Source organism: Durio zibethinus, chromosome 4 (genome assembly GCF_047325235.1).
Source record: "Durio zibethinus cultivar Kanyao isolate XHJ-2024 chromosome 4, ASM4732523v1, whole genome shotgun sequence".
In the NCBI taxonomy this organism is placed as follows: Eukaryota; Viridiplantae; Streptophyta; class Magnoliopsida; order Malvales; family Malvaceae; genus Durio; species Durio zibethinus.
In genome coordinates, this window is record NC_143165.1 from 31,399,946 (window position 1) to 31,418,975 (window position 19,030).

At 25.9% G+C, this 19,030-nt stretch overlaps 1 protein-coding gene and 1 pseudogene across 1 annotated transcript; both read left to right on the plus strand.

The window, feature by feature from the left end:
* Window positions 1-392: 392 nt before the first annotated feature.
* On the plus strand, window positions 393-972 carry LOC111288986 (uncharacterized; annotated as a pseudogene).
* Window positions 973-3,669: 2,697 nt separating this feature from the next.
* Window positions 3,670-9,227, plus strand: LOC111287532 (benzaldehyde dehydrogenase, mitochondrial-like). The gene is made up of 11 exons (XM_022878155.2): window positions 3,670-3,805; window positions 5,480-5,614; window positions 5,745-5,887; window positions 5,969-6,122; window positions 6,240-6,469; window positions 6,831-6,920; window positions 7,693-7,866; window positions 7,946-8,083; window positions 8,377-8,514; window positions 8,610-8,671; window positions 8,765-9,227. The coding sequence occupies exons 1-11, from the start codon at window positions 3,724-3,726 to the stop codon at window positions 9,036-9,038; spliced, it is 1,620 nt and encodes a 539-aa protein (XP_022733890.1). The 5' UTR covers window positions 3,670-3,723; the 3' UTR covers window positions 9,039-9,227.
* Window positions 9,228-19,030: the final 9,803 nt, after the last annotated feature.

Sequence of the window (19,030 nt, forward strand, 5' to 3'; positions counted from 1 at the left end):
CTGTAAAAGAATAATTTTTTCTAATTTTTCCATAATAATTTTGAATCATCATCATCATCTTGCTCAATGCTCAGGGCCCAGGGTAGGTGAGGATTAATGCAATCGAATCCCAAATCCCACTAATCAAAACGTCTTCCCACTTGTTTCAAACTACCACCATTTCTTTGTCTTCTTTTTCTCTGCTGCTAATTATATCTCTCTTTTTTAATTTGTACATTCTGATCCTATAAAGAATACCAGAAACAGAAACTCAAGTTATGTTTTATTTTTATTTTTATTTTTTGGGTTTGTGTAGATTAGTCGAGATTTTAAAGTTGTTTTCTTGTTTTGTTTGGAGATCATAAACGAAAGAGATTTCTTTTATAATATGTGTTTGGTATGAATAAAAAGAGATGGACAAGAAAAGGGTTGCTGTCCCACTTGTATGCCATGGCCACTCTCGCCCCGTCGTGGATCTCTTTTACAATCCTATTACTCCAGATGGCTTTTTCCTCATTAGTGCCAGCAAAGATTCTAGTCCCATGTTGAGGAATGGAGAAATTGTAGATTGAATAGGAACGTTGGAAGGACATAAGGGTGCAATATGGAGTGTTTGCTTGGATAAAATGCATTACGGGCAGCTTTCGGTTTTGCTGACTTTACTGCGAAAGTGTGGGATGCACTAACAGATGATGAATTGCACTAATTTGAACACAAGCATATAGTTCAAACTTGTGCTTTTTATGAGGATATACACCTTCAACTGACTGGGGGAGTAGAGAAAGTCCTTCATATTTATGATTTGAAACATTTGAATGCACCTCCAAGAGAAGACAAATCTCCTGGTTCAGTCAACACTGTTGTGTGGATTCATAGTGATCAGACACTATTAAGACAATATGGAGGATTGGTAAAGTAGTTTAAACACTAAAGACCAAGTCATCTGTGACCTATGCTAAAATGAGTTAAGATGGTCGACATATTTTGTTTTGACAACTTAGAATTAAAAGAAGAGATTTGGATTTTAATATAAAATATGTGATAAAACACATAAAAATATAACATTAATTCATATAAATTGCTGTAAACATTGACCAATACATGGGCAGACAAATTAAAAAAGCAATATATGAAAAAAAAAAAAAAGGGTTAAGCTGTCTTAATCACATTTCTATTCATTTAACATTCTCATCCATGGAATCCAAATGGCTTTTATGGTAACCAAATTATAGTAATGAAAACAAAGAAATATAATAAACTATTATATTTAATACGTCACATTGAGCAAGTATAAGATTTGAATAATTTTAAGATTATGGATATTATGTATTTATTAGATAAATCATAAAAAGAAATACTTTTTTTTAAAATTATTAGAAAATATATAACAAATTACCTGAAGTTATATGGTTCCATTTGCAACCAAGTTGTTAACATCTTCTTCATTTTCCTAATCATCAGGAGGATGGGTTTCATCTTCATTTACAAGACTCATCCTTTTTTTATATTAATTATAACCGAAACAATCCTCTAATTCATTATTTCGAATAGATGATATTTTTACAACACCAAGCATGAGAAGTTTCTCTCTTACTCTACCTCGACCTATCATTCTTAGGAAAATATTAAAAATTGTATTATTAACTATAAAGCAAAAGCTAATCAGAATTAATAATCTGAAGTGACTTGATGATACATAATATATAAAAAAATAAAGTTTCGGCATATAAACAAAAATTTCTTAAGCACAAGCAAAAGAATCATAAATAAAAAGAAAACCATTATCAATAATTATTAAAACAAAATCATTTATAATCTTGTGATACGGGAAAATATGTATAACTATATACCCAATACATTTTATAAATATTCAAATTGGAGATACGGGATTGCTTTAGAGGGAATTCCATAATCTTTTGGTGCCAAATTGTGAACTAATAAGGTAATTGATATAATGAGCCTATCATTTTAATGTCAAATTATAATTATAGATGATTTTGATCACTATGTTGCCGCATAAAAAATTAAACTACAGATAAATTTTTATTTTATTTATTTTATATTTTTTTATACAAAAAAACATGTGTATAAAAATTCTTGTAAAACTTCTTTAAAATTGTGCAAAATTTGTAGATTTCCAACTACTCAGTAAAACAAGGATAATAACATTAAATTATATAAGAAATATCTAACCATAAAAGGAATTTGACAACTTCACCTCCAAAAATCAAAAACAAGCAGAAACCCATTAGATGACAAGCAGTAAGTTAGCACACAATTTTCATAAATCAACCCTCAATTCAGAAACAATTTTGAGCACACCTTTACAAATAAAAAATGAAGCAAAAAAATGATTTTTTTTTTTTTGCTGGGTTCTGGTCTAGAGTTTTGGAATTTGTTTCGGGTAGCTAGGATAGAAACAAAGAGGGGTTGAAGGGACTGGAAAAAGAGTTTTTGGCATAGGAGTGGAAGCATGAACAAGTTGCGCTGCTGGTAAAGGAAGAGGACTAGCAGTGGTCATCGACGGCAACTGGTCGAGAACTGAAAAAGGGGTGGTGTTCGGTTTGAACAACTTAGATAGAAGGGACGGATTTAGGCCCTGTAGAGAAAGAAGTGGGGATTGAGAGAATAATTTTATTTTTTAGCTTTCGTGAACAGTACCGTTTTGGGTCTGACCAATTACTATTCCATTTTTTTCTCATTTTCTTGTTTTATTTATTTTGCTTATTGTTTTCATTATTTGTTTATTAATCTATTTCTTTATTATTTTAGTTATATTAATTTTAATTTAATTTGAACAAGAAAAAGAAAAGAATTCTGGATATGAAAATAATTACTAACCTTAAACTCAAATTAACAAGCATTTTGGAATTAAGTTCTTAGACAAATTGTTAGTTCCTTTTCTTGCTCATTTTTTAATTAATATAATTATTTTTAAAATTTTTAATATATTTTTTAATATTATTAATATTTTAATATTAATGATATTTTTAATTATTGATAAATAATATATCTTCCTTTAATAATTACTATTGTAATAGTGTAATATTTACGACATTAAAATTGTTTAGTTATGCATATTTTTAAAAGTTGACTATTAATATAAAAAGATTTTGCAATGACATCTTTTTATTTCAAAGAAAATATTAGTGATTTAGTAACAATAATTTCAACCATTAAGTAACACATTAAGAAAATTTTAATTTGATAACGGCTAAGAAAAATCTTTATCAATCTATTAATATTTTAGAATGACTCATTCTGTTCTTTTATATATATATATATATATATTGTATGGATATTATAACCATTTATTTTGTCATATGATAAAATATTTAAAAAGTTAATTATGCAACGATAATAATAAAGCATTACAAATATAATTTAATGTCATATCAACATTTTTTATTGTTACAAACCATTACAAATTATATAAAAATTTACAATAATAAAAAATATCATTATATAAAATATAAAATATTTCAAATAAGTAACGATTGTGAAAAATCATTATAATGTAAAGAATTTTTATAATAATATTTTTAATTATTGTAAATTGTGGTTGCTAAAATCACTTTTTTCTAGAATTGCAATGACATTCAATTGACATATTCCAGATATGGAAAGTTTCCATCTAGCAATTACCTTAAAATCCTTTTTTTTTTTTAATTTTATAGTCCATAGTTTCATTTCTAATCTCTTCATTTGTTCTAATCTCTTCATTTGTTAGTTAGAAAATAGAGCATGGCGGCGGCTAGGAGGATTTCATCGTTGTTTTCTCGTTCATTTGCCTATTCATCGGCTTCTTCTGCTCTGCTTTTTAAAGGTATTTGTAATTGAATTGGTTACTTCATTTTTCTGTGAACTTTTTCTTTTTCATTTTTGTCGTTTTTCCCTTTTTAAGAAAAGAAATGGAAAGTGAACTCTTATTTTTAACGAAATATGAATGTTAGCTAAGACTGATCTGATCATCTTTTTAAATTTTTTCTGGGTTCTGTGGAATTTTTTTGCAATATGTTTGTTTTAGTGGCAGATTTTGATATTAGATTTTGAGAAAATCAAAGTAATATTTTATAATATTTTTTTTAAAAAATATTAAATATATTAATAATAAAAAATAGATGCAAATATATAATAATAAAACTTACAAATATAAATGTGATGTTATGTTATATATAATGACGGATTTTAACATATAATTTTGAGGGGATCAACTAATAATATATAATATTTTTTTATTTTGTCTCTAAGGATATTTTATCTTACTTATAAATATAAATAAATATATATAAATATATATGAAAATAATATACTAAAGAAATAAGATAAGTTCATAAAATTATAAAAAAATTATTTCAATGATAATTTTATAGTTTTAACAATAATATGATTTACAATTAATCGTTGAATAATTATTTATAAAATCTATCAAAGAATTATGGGAATTTTTTTGGACAATTTAAAATTGAAAAAAAAATTGAATAAATCAATCATATTTAAATTTGAGGGGGATAAATTATTTTTTTGAAAAAAAATTTTAAAATTATTTTGAAAATGACATATATATATATATATATATTAAAAAATTTAACATTTTTGGGGGCTATGGACCTTAGCCTCTTTAAAATATCCACTGTTGATTTGTTTGGTTGCTCAGAAAATGTAATAAGATAAAGGAAAGGAAATCTTTTTATTTTTAAGTTTCGTAACGCATTTTGTTTTGTGTTTAGTAACAAATCAACTTGAAACTGAACGGTTGCATAGAAAATTTCTCCGCAAATAGATAAAAAGGAAACAACTTTGATAGAAAGTTATTCCCGTTTGGTTCAAATGTAAGAAGAAGATTCAGATTTGAGCAATAAATTTAAAACGCTGACATGTCAAAAAAGAATTTGATATGGTAACCAATTTCCATCTACAATTCTGCATAAAGAGAAAAAAAAATTGGGTTCTGGAATCACAGTGAATATGAATATGTATGCATTTTAGTAGTGTCAGTTAGGATTACAAGTGTCAAATGTTATAAGGCAACCATGTCTTTTTTCTTTTTTCTTTTTTTTTTAATTTTTAACTGAAATTAATGCATTCATGTCAACTCAAGAGTGGTGTCCATAAAAAAAAAAGAAGGAAAGAATCTTGATGCAGAAATGTGGTGCATTTATTATATTCCAAATGTCAAATGTCACAAGGCAATCATGTCTTCCTTTCCTTTTTTTTTTTTTTTTTATTTTTAACTGAAATTAATCCATTCATGTTAACTCAAGAGTGGTGAAAGAGAGAAGGAAAGAATCTTGATGCAGAAATGTGGCGCATTTATTATTTTCTACTTTCATTTTGGTCGTTCATGTTTTTGGATTAAATTTATTGGATAGTTCTTTTTATATGTAAATATTTATGAGCCTAAAATTTTAGTTGACGTTGGCTTGTTACCTTTAGTTCTTCCTAATTTAAGTAGTATTTATTCTTAACCTTAATTATTGAAGTTAATTTTTATTTTCAGGGAGGATCTCTCAAGTGGGCAGAGTAGTTTCTAGTTACAGCACTGCTGCTACTGTTGAGAACCCAAGTACTCCTTCAGTCAACGTGAACTACACTCAGCTTTTAATAAATGGGAATTTTGTTGATTCGGCATCAGGTGAGCTTTTTGTTCCTACATATTCATCTACAATTGTACATTGCTAAGGATGTACCTGTAAATGCTCATGTAAGCATGTTATGATAGTTACTCTTCAGCTACTTGTTTACTAAATCTCATAATCCAACAGGAAAAACTTTTCCGACATATGACCCCAGAACAGGGGATGTGATTGCTCATGTTGCTGAAGGTGATGCTGAAGATATAGATAGAGCAGTTTCTGCTGCTCGCAAAGCCTTTGATGAAGGACCATGGCCGAAGATGACTGCTTATGTAACGTCATAGTTTTTAGCTTTTACTTCTGTCACACTAAATAATCTTCAAACCTGTTAAACTTTGTCTATTGTCTTCCAGGAAAGATCAATGGTATTGTTCCGATTTGCTGATCTTCTTGACAAGCACACTGAGAAACTTGCAACACTTGAGACTTGGGATAACGGAAAGACATATGAACAGGCTGCTAAGGTTGAACTACCAATGATCTCACGTATAATTCGGTACTATGCTGGTCAGTAAAGTAACTGAAAATCACACTCAACATTTTTACTATCTCAAGCATTATTTGCTACTATTTCGTTTGCTTCTATGCAAGACCTGACACGCCCATATTCTTTGGGTTATTCAGGGTGGGCAGACAAGATTCATGGCCTTACAGTTCCAGCTGATGGTCCACACCATGTGCAAATCATACATGAACCAATTGGTGTTGCTGGTCAAATTATTCCATGGAATTTTCCTCTTCTCATGTTTGCTTGGAAGGTTGGACCTGCCTTAGCATGTGGCAATACAATTGTTCTTAAGACAGCAGAGCAAACACCATTGTCTGCTCTTTATGCATCCAAGCTACTTCACGAGGTAGTTCTTGAGTATATAACCTTTATTTACCTATTTCTCACTGTGAGGTTTGGTACCTCGTAACTTCTTTTAGATTTCATCAGCAGCGTCCCGTTTCTAATTTTTTTCTTTCTTCAATTTATATTTTAATTTAAATACATTGAATTCAGATAACTATACTTAAAACATCAGTGTTTATTGATGGCGAACGTGCAAATTTTGTTATTATATAATTACGAATGTAAACACAGTTTTTTTTTTTTTTTTATGCTGCCGTTTTATAACTTGATTCTTGAATTCCTAAAGTTATGCCTGAATGACTGTTCATATATTTATTCTTGATCTATCATTCAGTCCTTCTCACTAGGAATCATTTTCACAGGCTGGACTTCCGCCAGGTGTTTTAAATGTGGTTTCAGGTTTTGGTCCAACTGCTGGTGCTGCTCTTGCCAGTCATATGAAAGTGGATAAGGTACCTTACGTCCTTAAAAGGACTACTCAGTCCTACAATAATTAATGTTTTCAGTCATTTAATCTCGAGGAATGATCGTTAGCTTTTTTGTTGGGTTCCAATACTAATGTCTGGCATGAATGTTCTGAATTCCCTGATTTTGCATGTAATATATATATATATATATATATATATGTACGTATGTATGTATATATTTATCTTGGCTGCCATAGCTAAGTCAATCTAAAATTAATAAAGTGATGTGGTATTTATATGATATACTATATATTCCCATGTTTTCAGTTGTTAAATAGAAAAATATATGCATTACAAATATCTATAAAGTTGGACAAGCAACTTTATTTTTGTAGGTATGCTGTTATAATCAACTCTATTTTAGTTTGGCTCCTTTAGAGTCAGATATCAACTATCAGTTTTTCAGCTGTTAATTTTTTTTGGCCAAATTCCAGCTGTTAGTTTATATTCATGTTTCTTGAAAATCATAAGTTTCATGGTTGAAGGGACTTAGCAACAAGCATTCCAAGTAAGGCATTCTGAATTGCCCTCTCAACTGTCTCTTTGAAAGAGTTGATTTTGCCACGGACTGGAATTAGACTAGTTGATCTCCGTAAAAGATTGGTACAATTATAGAAATAAAACTATCAACCTTGCGCTAAAATTTCTTTATATTCTGTCAGATAGAATGGCATGACAAGTAATCCAAGAGATTACTTTAAATTACATTACATGACTCTTTTAGTGTATTTCTGAGATCATTGGTAACCATTTACAGCTTGCTTTCACTGGATCATCCCAAACTGGAAAAATTATCCTTGAGTTGGCGGCAAAAAGTAATCTTAAGCTCGTTACATTAGAGCTTGGAGGAAAATCGCCTTTTATTGTATGCAAGGATGCTGATGTGGACAAGGCAGTTGAGCTGGCCCACTTTGCTTTGTTCTTTAATCAGGCATGTCTGAGAAAATTTACCAAAGTCCGTTTCAATATCATGACCCTTTTTATTGACTGTACTTATAAACCATTTGCAGGGACAATGTTGCTGTGCTGGCTCTCGTACATACGTACATGAGAGTGTATATGATGAATTTTTAGAGAAGGCCAAGGCACGTGCATTGAAACGTAGTGTTGGTGATCCATTCATGGCAGGAATTGAACAAGGTCCTCAGGTAAATCGACAACCACTTCTTCATTTAGCAGTTGTTATGTCAAGTGACTTTTAATACGAACACCTATGTAGCCTTTAGAAAGAAACCTCATCTACAATTTTGTTTCTGCATGTGGTCTGTGAATGAGAATTTCCAGTCTGCAGTATTTAGAACAATGTTAAGCCGTATTCGGGCACCCCAATCATCCATAGCCAAGAGGAGAATCAGTCAAATGCAATGCTATATTTTGGATTTCTCTCCTATATTCTTCCATTATGGTTAGTTATACTGATATCTGTGCATACTTAAATCAGATTGATTCAAAACAATTTGAAAAGATCTTGATGTACATAAGATCTGGTGTTGAAAGTGGAGCAACTCTTGAAACCGGTGGGGAGAGGATAGGGAGCAAGGGCTATTATATTCAGCCCACTGTTTTCTCCAACGTAAAGGTATTATGTTTACAACTTCACTGTAACCATATTACCAAGAATGTTACTGAAAACATTACAATGGAGATAACTGATAAAACTTGCACTTTTATCAGGAAGACATGTTGATCGCGAAGGACGAGATTTTTGGTCCAGTTCAGTCTATCTTGAAATTCAAGTGAGCAATCAACCTTCGATTTATCCATCATTGGATCTTATTTATAATAGAATTTTGGCTCAAATGATCTAATTAATGTTTCCTTAATTTCAGGGACATTGATGAGGTTGTCCGGAGGGCAAATAGTAGCAGTTATGGACTGGCTGCCGGTGTCTTTACACATGACTTAGACACTGCTAACACCTTGACCCATGCATTGAAAGTGGGAACAGTTTGGATAAACTGCTATGATGTGTTTGATGCAGCTATTCCATTTGGTGGGTACAAGATGAGCGGACAGGGAAGAGAAAAGGGTATTCACTCTCTTAGCAATTACTTGCAAGTGAAGGCCGTTGTCACTCCCAAGAAGAATCCAGCATGGATATAAATCCCTTTTTCTTTCTTTACTACCTTTGTTTCCGTAATTGGCGGAACTAAAAACAGAAGATTGCAGGAATAATTGAGGTAGTGATATTATGGGTAGTAAAAATAAAAACTTTGTATTTGATGGACTACATTTTATACATTATCAGTGAAATTGATATTATTTTATTAATAAATAAACATAAATTTTTATAAGCCCTTGAGATAAATAAAGCCAAACGTACGCCTGTACCGAATGACAAGGCATCAACGTTGGTCACTTGGTCTCCCTTTCGCACGAATCAACCCAAACAAAATGAAAAGAAGCTCTAATCCTATCGTAACAATAAGAGAAAGGAATTTTTTTTTTTTCTAAAATTTTGGCTCATCATTCTGCATTGGACATCTTTTCTATTTGATTGACAACCAAGAAAAATTCACTTGAGATCCTATAAATGTCGTCTCCATTAATCACAAGGGTTCCAAGAGCTGCAGCAAAGGATTAAACAAACTTCATCTGCTTATTCATACTTTGAATTAAAAAAAAAAAAAGTTCTCAACCATTGTGGAAAAATTCAGAATTCTTTATTTCTCTTCTATTCAAGAAAAGTGAAGATATCAATCTAGCAAAGTTTAGCCACACTAGAATGAATCCTAATCACTTAAAAGATGGCAACAGAAGAATGTTCATAACTCTAAATTCAAGGTTTTATTGAGTCACCAATATCCCAATAAGTTTGTAAGAACAAGTCAGGGAAAGTCAAAGATTTTGGTTAATTGTTATATATTTACTATTTACTAGTTATGCGATGCACGAGATTTTTATTTTTTTATAAAATTATTTTAATTAATTAAATTTAATATGATAATATTATATTTCTTTTAACTAAATTTATATATTATTATTGTATTTGTTTCAATATGAAATCAAAATATAAAAAATTTTTCGTACAAAATTTCATTCAAAATTAGAAAGCATATTTTGTCTTGGCAACTTAAAATTAAAAGAAGAGATTTGGATTTTAGTATAAAATATGTGATAAAGCACATAAAAATATAACATTAATTCATGATTGAACAATCACTCATTTTAAAATATGTTATTTTAATCTTTATGAATTCATCAATCAAACAAAAACAGTAAGAGAATTTATAATCTAAAAAATATATGTTAAAATTAAATTTAAAATTTTGCTTTTATATGTTAAAAAAAATTTAATAATTTGATTGTAGTCAATCTATTGGCATTTATCTTTGTCAATTAACCATTAAATAATAAAATTAAAAGATTTTATTAGCAAGTACATTTATTTCACACTTCTACATACCATTTTTTCTAGTTGATATATACATATATTTTAACATATAAATTATGATTATATTTGAAGCTAGATTATAAATATAATATATTAGATAATATAAAAATTAAATCAAGAGTACGTAATACTAATTTAATGTAGGATAAAATTTATCTAAATATAGTAATGAAATTAATAATTTTTTTTATAAAAAGTATATAGTTATTAACTTAATGATTATATAGTTTTCAAATTTTATAAGCTTTTATTCAAATGTCAAATAGTTGATAGATAATAGTTTTTTAATATATATTTTTTATATGAATTAATTAATTAGAAATAACACAAATTCTTTTCTCATGAAATAGAAAAGAAATCTTTCATTAAATGTAGTATTGTATTATTAGAAAGATAATATATAAAATTAAAATTTGGTCTTCAGATAATAATTTAAATTTAAATTTTTTTTAGTATTAATTATTAAATGGTAATGCATCAAAGTCAACTCTTATATTTTATGTAGTGTTAATGTTGAATTTTAAAAGTTAAGAATGGTATTTAATTTTGAGCAATTTACAGACGTAAACAATAATAAAAAATTAAATTTTAATTAGAACTTGAATTGCAACTTATTCATAAAAGGAAAAAACTTTGGCTATTTATAAAGAAATTATTGTAATATTATATTTACTATATAAATAATTTAGATAAATCCATTCTTAACTCTTAATCTCTTGATATATTTAAATCCTTATTTAACTTTACTTTGTCAATAACATTCGATTTGATCAATGCTAATATTATCTGGAAACTTGATTTTTACACTAATTTTTAAAAAACAAAATTGCTCTTAAAAACCTATTAACACAATTTTTTTATTATTGGATTCATTTTTCCGAACTCTTAATGCCCATTGATGGGTAAATAACAAATCTCTAGTAATGCAATAATTTATTATCTCTGTTATTCAATTTACTCCAATGAATGTCAACACATTTCTAATGCATTTCTCAATTTTAAAAGACACCAATTAATTTAGTTAGATGTAATTGATGGAGATTGTACGTTAAGAGATTAATTTGAACTTCAATTTTGTTTTGAATTTTCAAAAGAAATGACCAAGCAAATCAATTAGCATGATTGTCATTATATATAATAATATTTAAGAAATCAATACATTTATAATTTAGATAATGAATTAAAATTTTGTTTGCATTTATATGAATAAAATAAATGAATTTCATTTGGTATTGGAATAATTGAAATTTTGAAATTGTTAATCCCATGCAAGACTAATTAGTGTAAGCCATCCATATTTGTTTGGACATTCACTTCCATATCATATCTTATTTTTTTCATGGCAATAATCCCTCATTATGGTATTTGAGATCAAATATATTCTTGGTGAAACTTTGTAGTCAATATTAATCACAGAGCATACATATTTATACATTTGCATATAAAAATTATAAATTTCTTCATTAAAAAATAAACTGAAAATTAAATATAAAGATAAAATAAAGCAAGCCATTTTATATTGTGTAAGAAATGTTTCAATTAATTTCTATTGCATATCAACATATTTCTATATTATACTAATATTGTTCCAAAAACTAACAGTAGATTTTTTTTGGCTAAAAAGCAAATTTTAATATTGAAAAAATAATAAAAGAAATCACACTTTAAAATAAAGAGGAATAAATAAATGGAAGAAAAAGAAATATATCAGTGGAACAAATAAAAAAAAAAAAGAGAAACAGAACATAATAGAATTATAAAATAAACATCCAATATTATTGTCTCCAATACACAAAAACATATTCCTATTTATAATGTTGAAGTTGGTGAGCAAAATTAAGAATAAAATTTAATTGAGAGTTATTTAAGGTAAAAAACAATTAACTTTGATTACAAATTGAATAGAAACTTATTTATATAAGATAAGAGTAATGAAAATTTAAACGAGAATAAATGTAACAATCTAAATTAAATAAATTTACATTGTTTACATTACAAATAAATCAAATCAAATCAAGCATATTGATTTTTTTTTTAAATTAAAAATGCATCAAATAAAATAAAATAAAATACATTTATTAGATGATACTTGACGTTTATTCATAATTGTACATGTGTAAAAAATAGAACATCCACATTGAATATTTTCTTTTTTATCAAAGGCTTTGATTTTTATATATTTATATAAGATAAGATATAAAATTCATATGATGTTCAAAGTATTTAAAGTTTATTATAATAAGTTATGAAAAAGTATAAGATAATATGTACAAATATGTTTATAATTTAAATTGCAATAGAACTAATAACAATTACCAAAACATTAAAAAAAAGATCCCAATCATTAAATTTTCAAAAAATTTCGCTTAATTTTCTTAGAACCTATGCAGATTATTTTTAAGGAAATGTATTTTTAAAATGATTTTTTTCAAAAATAACTTATTATATGATTACAATGATGCATGAAGTTGGAAAAGCTTCATTGAAAAGAAAAAAAATAGAATAGTAATGAAAATAATACAAAATCAAATATAAAGTAATAAAAAATTTAAGAAGTAATTGATTATATTAAATTTTGTGTATATGATCCACATGCATATATAACATCACAAAGAAAAAAAGAACCTATTTTTATTACATGGCAAAAAGAACATCAAGACAATGAGAAAAAAAATATTGAAATGATACAATATATTTCTTAAGTACCCGAAAACACCCTTACTTATAGGTTGGGTCTCATAGTCTTAGAAATAATTATGGAATAATTTATAATTTTTTAATAACTAATTGATTAAAATGAGTTTAAGAACCAATTGAAGATCAATAATAGTATTTTAAATTGAAAATAATTTATGCTTAACCATTATAATAATCAAACATAATGTGTATTAACTTGTTTGGGAGAAATGGAAAAGGAAAGATTTTGAAATTAGTGTAATAATGGTAATAAAATTCATTTGATATTATATATAGCAAAATTAATTTTATTTGATTTAATCATCTATTAATTATTTTAAAATAATATATACACATATTAAGATTTTATATATATATATATATATATAACATAACTTAAATGGTGGAGTAAATAAATAGGTCATAGGTTAAAATTTTGACAACTGAATTTTTTTTACACAAATATAATTTAAGAGTTGAATATTTACAATTGGAAAAGGAGGTGACAAAATTATTTTATGATGATGGCAATTAAAGTTTTGTTACCTTTAATATAAATTTAATTAAGAGTGATTTAAGGTAAATAATAAAACATAAATGTAATTAATTTATTAGAAGATACATGACAATTTTTTAAAATTATCCACATGTCAATTATATAGGCTATCCATGTTGGATAATTTCCTTTTTCGTTAAGGGCTTTGGCTTTCATATATTTATATAAGATATAAAATATGTCTACTAAAAACTAAAATTGAAAGTAATGAAAGTAATTTATGGAATGTATTAAAAATATCATTTAATAAAAATTTAATTTTATTATCGTTATTACATTAATTTCAATTTTTTTTTCATTTCTCTCAAGTATATTGAATATACATTATATTTTACTATTCTAATTATCAGGTATAAATTATTCTTAATTTAAAATACTACTACTTTGATTTGGTTCTTAATTTATTTTAGTTAATAATCATTTAAAAATAAATGTTAATAAGAATCATTGAATGTGTTTTATAATAATGAAAATAAGATATTTAAATTAAATTTATTTTACTATTAAATTCCAAATTTTAAATTTTAAATTTTAAATGCAAAATTAATTTTGAACATATGTCGATTTTTTAAATTGTCCACATATAAAAAATGCAAACTATCCACATATAATTATTTCCTTTTTTGTTAGAAGCTTTGATTTTTATATAAGAATTTAGTTAACAGTGATTTAAGGTAAATAATAAAACATAAATGTAATTAATTTATTAGAAGATACATGAAACTTTTTTCAAAAATTGTCCATATGTCAATTATGCAGTGATAAGGCTATCCCTGTTAGACAATTTTCTTTTTTGTCAAAAGCTTTGGCTTTTGTATATTTATATAAGATGAAAATAGAATGAATGAAATTTTTTATTTATGCTTGGACATAATTGGCTTCACTTTATGGTAAATAGAAAATAAAATCAATCGAAAGCTACTTTTAACAATTTTCAATTATGCTTGGACAATAATTAGCTCCCCTTTTTGATAAATCATGAAAATTATAATATCAAAGCAATAGACATATCTAATGACTAAAACAAAAAAAAAAAATCCTATCTTAAATGAAATCATTTCATACAAAAAAAAAAAAAAACATACTTAATACGTATGATTGGATAAGTGATAAGTAATTACTTTCTTTTAATCTACCACCTAGCTTGCTCTCTTATTTCATGATCCAAAAAGAGAAAAAAAAATGAGGATTTGGTATACAAATCAATATCATAACAGAAACTTACAAAAAAGTATAAAATAACATGTACAAATATATTAATAATTTAAACTTTAATAGAATTAATAACAATAGCCAAAACATTAAAACAATCCAAATCGTTAAATTTTTTTAAAAATTTTTGCTTAATTTTCTTGGAACCTAAACAAATTATTCTTAAGGGAATGTATATTCAAAATAATTTTTTTTTTCAAAAATCAACTTATTATATGATTACAATGATGCATGAATTTGGAAAAGCTTCACTCAAAAGAAAAAAAAATAGAATAGCAACAAAATAATAGAAAACCAAACATAAAGTAAAAAGAAATTGATTATATTAAATTTTGTGCATATGATCTACCTACATATATAGCATCATAAAAAATTATGCATCTAATCCACTTGCATATATAATATCACAAAGATTAAAAAAAGAACCTAAGCGATTTTTACTACATGGCAAAAGGAATATCAAGACAATGGGAAAAAAATTTTGAAATGATACCATCTGTTTCTAAATAACCCAAAACACCCTTATTTATAAGGTGGGTCTTATTGTCTTAGAAGTAATTATGGAATAATTTATAATTTTTGAATGACTAATTGATTAAAATGAATTTGAGAACTAAATCAAGATCAATAATAGTAATTTAAAATGAGAGTAATTTATGTTTGACAATTATAATAATTAAACATAATGTGTATTAACTTGTTTGGGAGAAATTGAAAAGGAAAGATTTTGAAATTAGTATAATAATGGTAATGAAATTCATTTGATATTATATATAACAGAATTAATTTTAATTGATTTAATCATCTATTAATTATTTTAAAATAATTATATACATATTATGTGTATATATATAACATAACTTAGATGATAAAGTAAATAAATAGGTCATAGGTTAAAAAATTTTACAACTGAAATTTTTTTTACGCAAATGTAATTTAAGAATTGAATATTTATAATTGAAAAAGAAGAGTTTTTTTCTCATATCAAGATGAATTGAAATCTTTATTCTCAAACAAGGATAATATTAATCTCTTTTCTCTAAATAAAGTATTTCAACTGTTTAAATACTTATGTGGCAAAAACTGTCACTTGACCATTAATTTTTTTTCATTTTTCTTCTTCACTTTTTTACTATTGACCGTGGTCACCAACAAAAGGATCAGTCTTGCCATTCTAAACACTGAATTTTTCCCCTTTTATGTTTTCAAGCAATCATTCATCTTCTGTTTAGGTGATCACAATAGAGAGGTTTCTTATAGATCATAAGTTAATTTTCATTGAGATATGCATTTCGGTCAATGGGATTTTAGTTTTCAGAGCCATGGCAGGGACACCATCAACCCCTCATCCATTCTCGTCTATAGAAGCAACCAACTTGACTTCTTTAATTGCAAAAGCCATGACGACAAGATTAGATTATATATAACCAAAATTGGGTTCTGTCTATGAAAATATATTTTCCATTGGAAGCCCCATTTTTTGGATATTTTACATATTGCTCAATTTTCTTTTTCTTGAATTTTTTAAAATGAGTGTAGAAAATATTATGTAGTTTGGTCCTTTGATTTTCGATGCTCTATGCCCGTCTTCAAACTTCTGTAAAAGAATAATTTTTTCTAATTTTTCCATAATCTTTTTGAATCATCATCATCTTGCTCAATGCTCAGGGCCCAGGGGAGGGGAGGATTAATGCAATCGAATCCCAAATCCCACTAATCAAAACGTCTTCCCACTTGTTTTAAACTACCACCATTTCTTTGTCTTCTTTCTCTCTGCTGCTAATTATATCTCTCTCTTTTAATTTGCACATTCTGATCCTATAAAGAATACCCGAAACAGAAACCCAAGTTATGTTTTATTTTTATTTTTATTTTTATTTTTTGGGTTTGTGTAGATTTGTTGGGATTTTAAAGTTGTTTTCTTGTTTTGCTTGGAGATCATAAACGAAAGAGATTTCTTTCATAATATGTGTTTGGTATGAATAAAAAAGAGATGGACAAGACATAAATAATATGTTTAATTTAATCTTGTTATAAGAGTACATGTTTAACATATTTAACACATATTTTATATTTATTTTAATTTAATATAAATATAAAAAGATTATTTTAATTTTTAATCTTTTAATTATGATATTAATTAACTATTTAATATCATATAAAAATTATTTTAAACATTTAATTATGATACTCATTTAACAATTATTATAAAATTATTTTTTATATTAATAATATAAATACAATATAAATGTTAATATTAGTCATATACATTATTATTTTTCTTTAATATTTAATAGTTTATCATTTTGAATTTGATACTAAAAATTAATATAATTACCTAATATATATTAAAATTTAGATATATATATATATATATTACATACATATTAAATGGGCATTAGATTTTTTATTTTTTTAATATGCAAGTACCTTTTTATATTATTAATATACTAAGTTTATTAAGTTGTAAATAATTGATAGTTTATAGTTATTTATTATTTTAGTCATGTTTTTGTATATATTCATTTTAATCTTATTTATTCATATATATCCGTGTTAATTGTGTCTATTCTTATATATCCATGTTATTCATGTTTATTTATGTCATATTTAAACGGATTAATTATACACGAGTTAATTGTGTTGTGCCAAATGTGATACATATAATAAATGTGTCGTATTCGTATTTAAAATTTAAACATGTTTTTTAATTTGTGTTGTATTCATGTTTTAATAATTTATGTCATTACATGTGTCAAATACGATAGAGATATGACACAAAAATATGAATTGCTAGGTCTATTTCTCTTCTTTTTTTTATGCCATATGTGGTCCGATCTAGCCTAAGCTTGGACAAATTCAATTAAGGTTTAGGGATAAAAAGGGGAAAATCGAGAATGAAAGAGATAAAGGAGAGGAGATTAGAGAGAGAAAAGAAAAGAAAATAACAAAAAAGTTGGTTTTTCATCATCTGCATGTTTTCTTTGATGATGGTACATAATTTCTAAACTAAAAATTTAGGTTCTCTCCCCCTCTTTAATCTCTATTAAGGATGACAATAAAGCAAATTTAAAATAAAAATATAGGAAAATAAATTTTTATGTGTCTGAAACATAATGTAATTTGCTTGAAATGTATCAAACTCATCAATCAGTTATGCTGCACTATATTTTCATGTGTTATACTAGTATAGTAGTACATATTGGATGGGCGTTGAGATTGAAAATAATAATGAAGGTAAGATTAATTACTATAATAGTGAGATTAAAATCAATGATGTGATATGTGTTTGAATACAAAAATAGCAGTAACAGTGGAGTAAATCATAGTGGAAAGAGAAAATGACTATTAAGAATATTAGATTAAAAATTATATGTAATAAAAATTTTAAATTATTTAATATTTATAAAATTTAAAAATTATTAAAAAATTATTTTTATGTTAAACAATAATTTTGAAAAAAAATTAAAACTTATTTATTAATTATTATTTAATAATTAATTTATTATTTAATAAATTTTAAATAAAAATGAAAGTTAAGTTATAGGGATTTTTTGTCTCTACAAATTAACTTAAAGGACAAAATTTTAAAAAAAATAAAAAAAACAATGAGAGTTAATTGGATGAGAAAGGATTAGTGATTGATGGGACAATTGTACTGCATTGCAAATCCATTTGAATTTTAATTGAACATGTCATAACGTATCAGTCTGGATGACTCGATTGCTAAACACAAAAATCAAGAGTCATTACCAATATTTTTATGTGTCATTAGTCATCAATCTTACCTTTAAATAAACCCTAAAATTAATTAAGATTTATTTTTAAAAAAACTTTTGGTTTACAAATCAAAGCTGGATTTGAGAATACAATTACATATGACAAAAATTATAACATCTTCATAACACCTGTCTGAAAATGACATCAATTGATTTTGTGTTATCCATTAAATCTAACAAAATTTCTCATAAAAAAAATTTCAAGAGAATTTAATATTGAAAATTATTCTTAAATTATTCTAATATTTTAGCTAAAATTTAAGAATATTTCAAGATATCTATTGACTCTCTTGAAGGGGTTTTATCATCAGATTTAAAAAAAAAATTATTATTATTATTTTTTATTAGAACCTTTGATATTGAAAAATTTTCTAAATACTCTAATATTTTAAAACCAATTTTCTAGTAATTCCATCATTGAAAAATCAAAACAAAAGATTTTAATTTTTTTTCATTTTAGGAAAAATCGATATTTCAA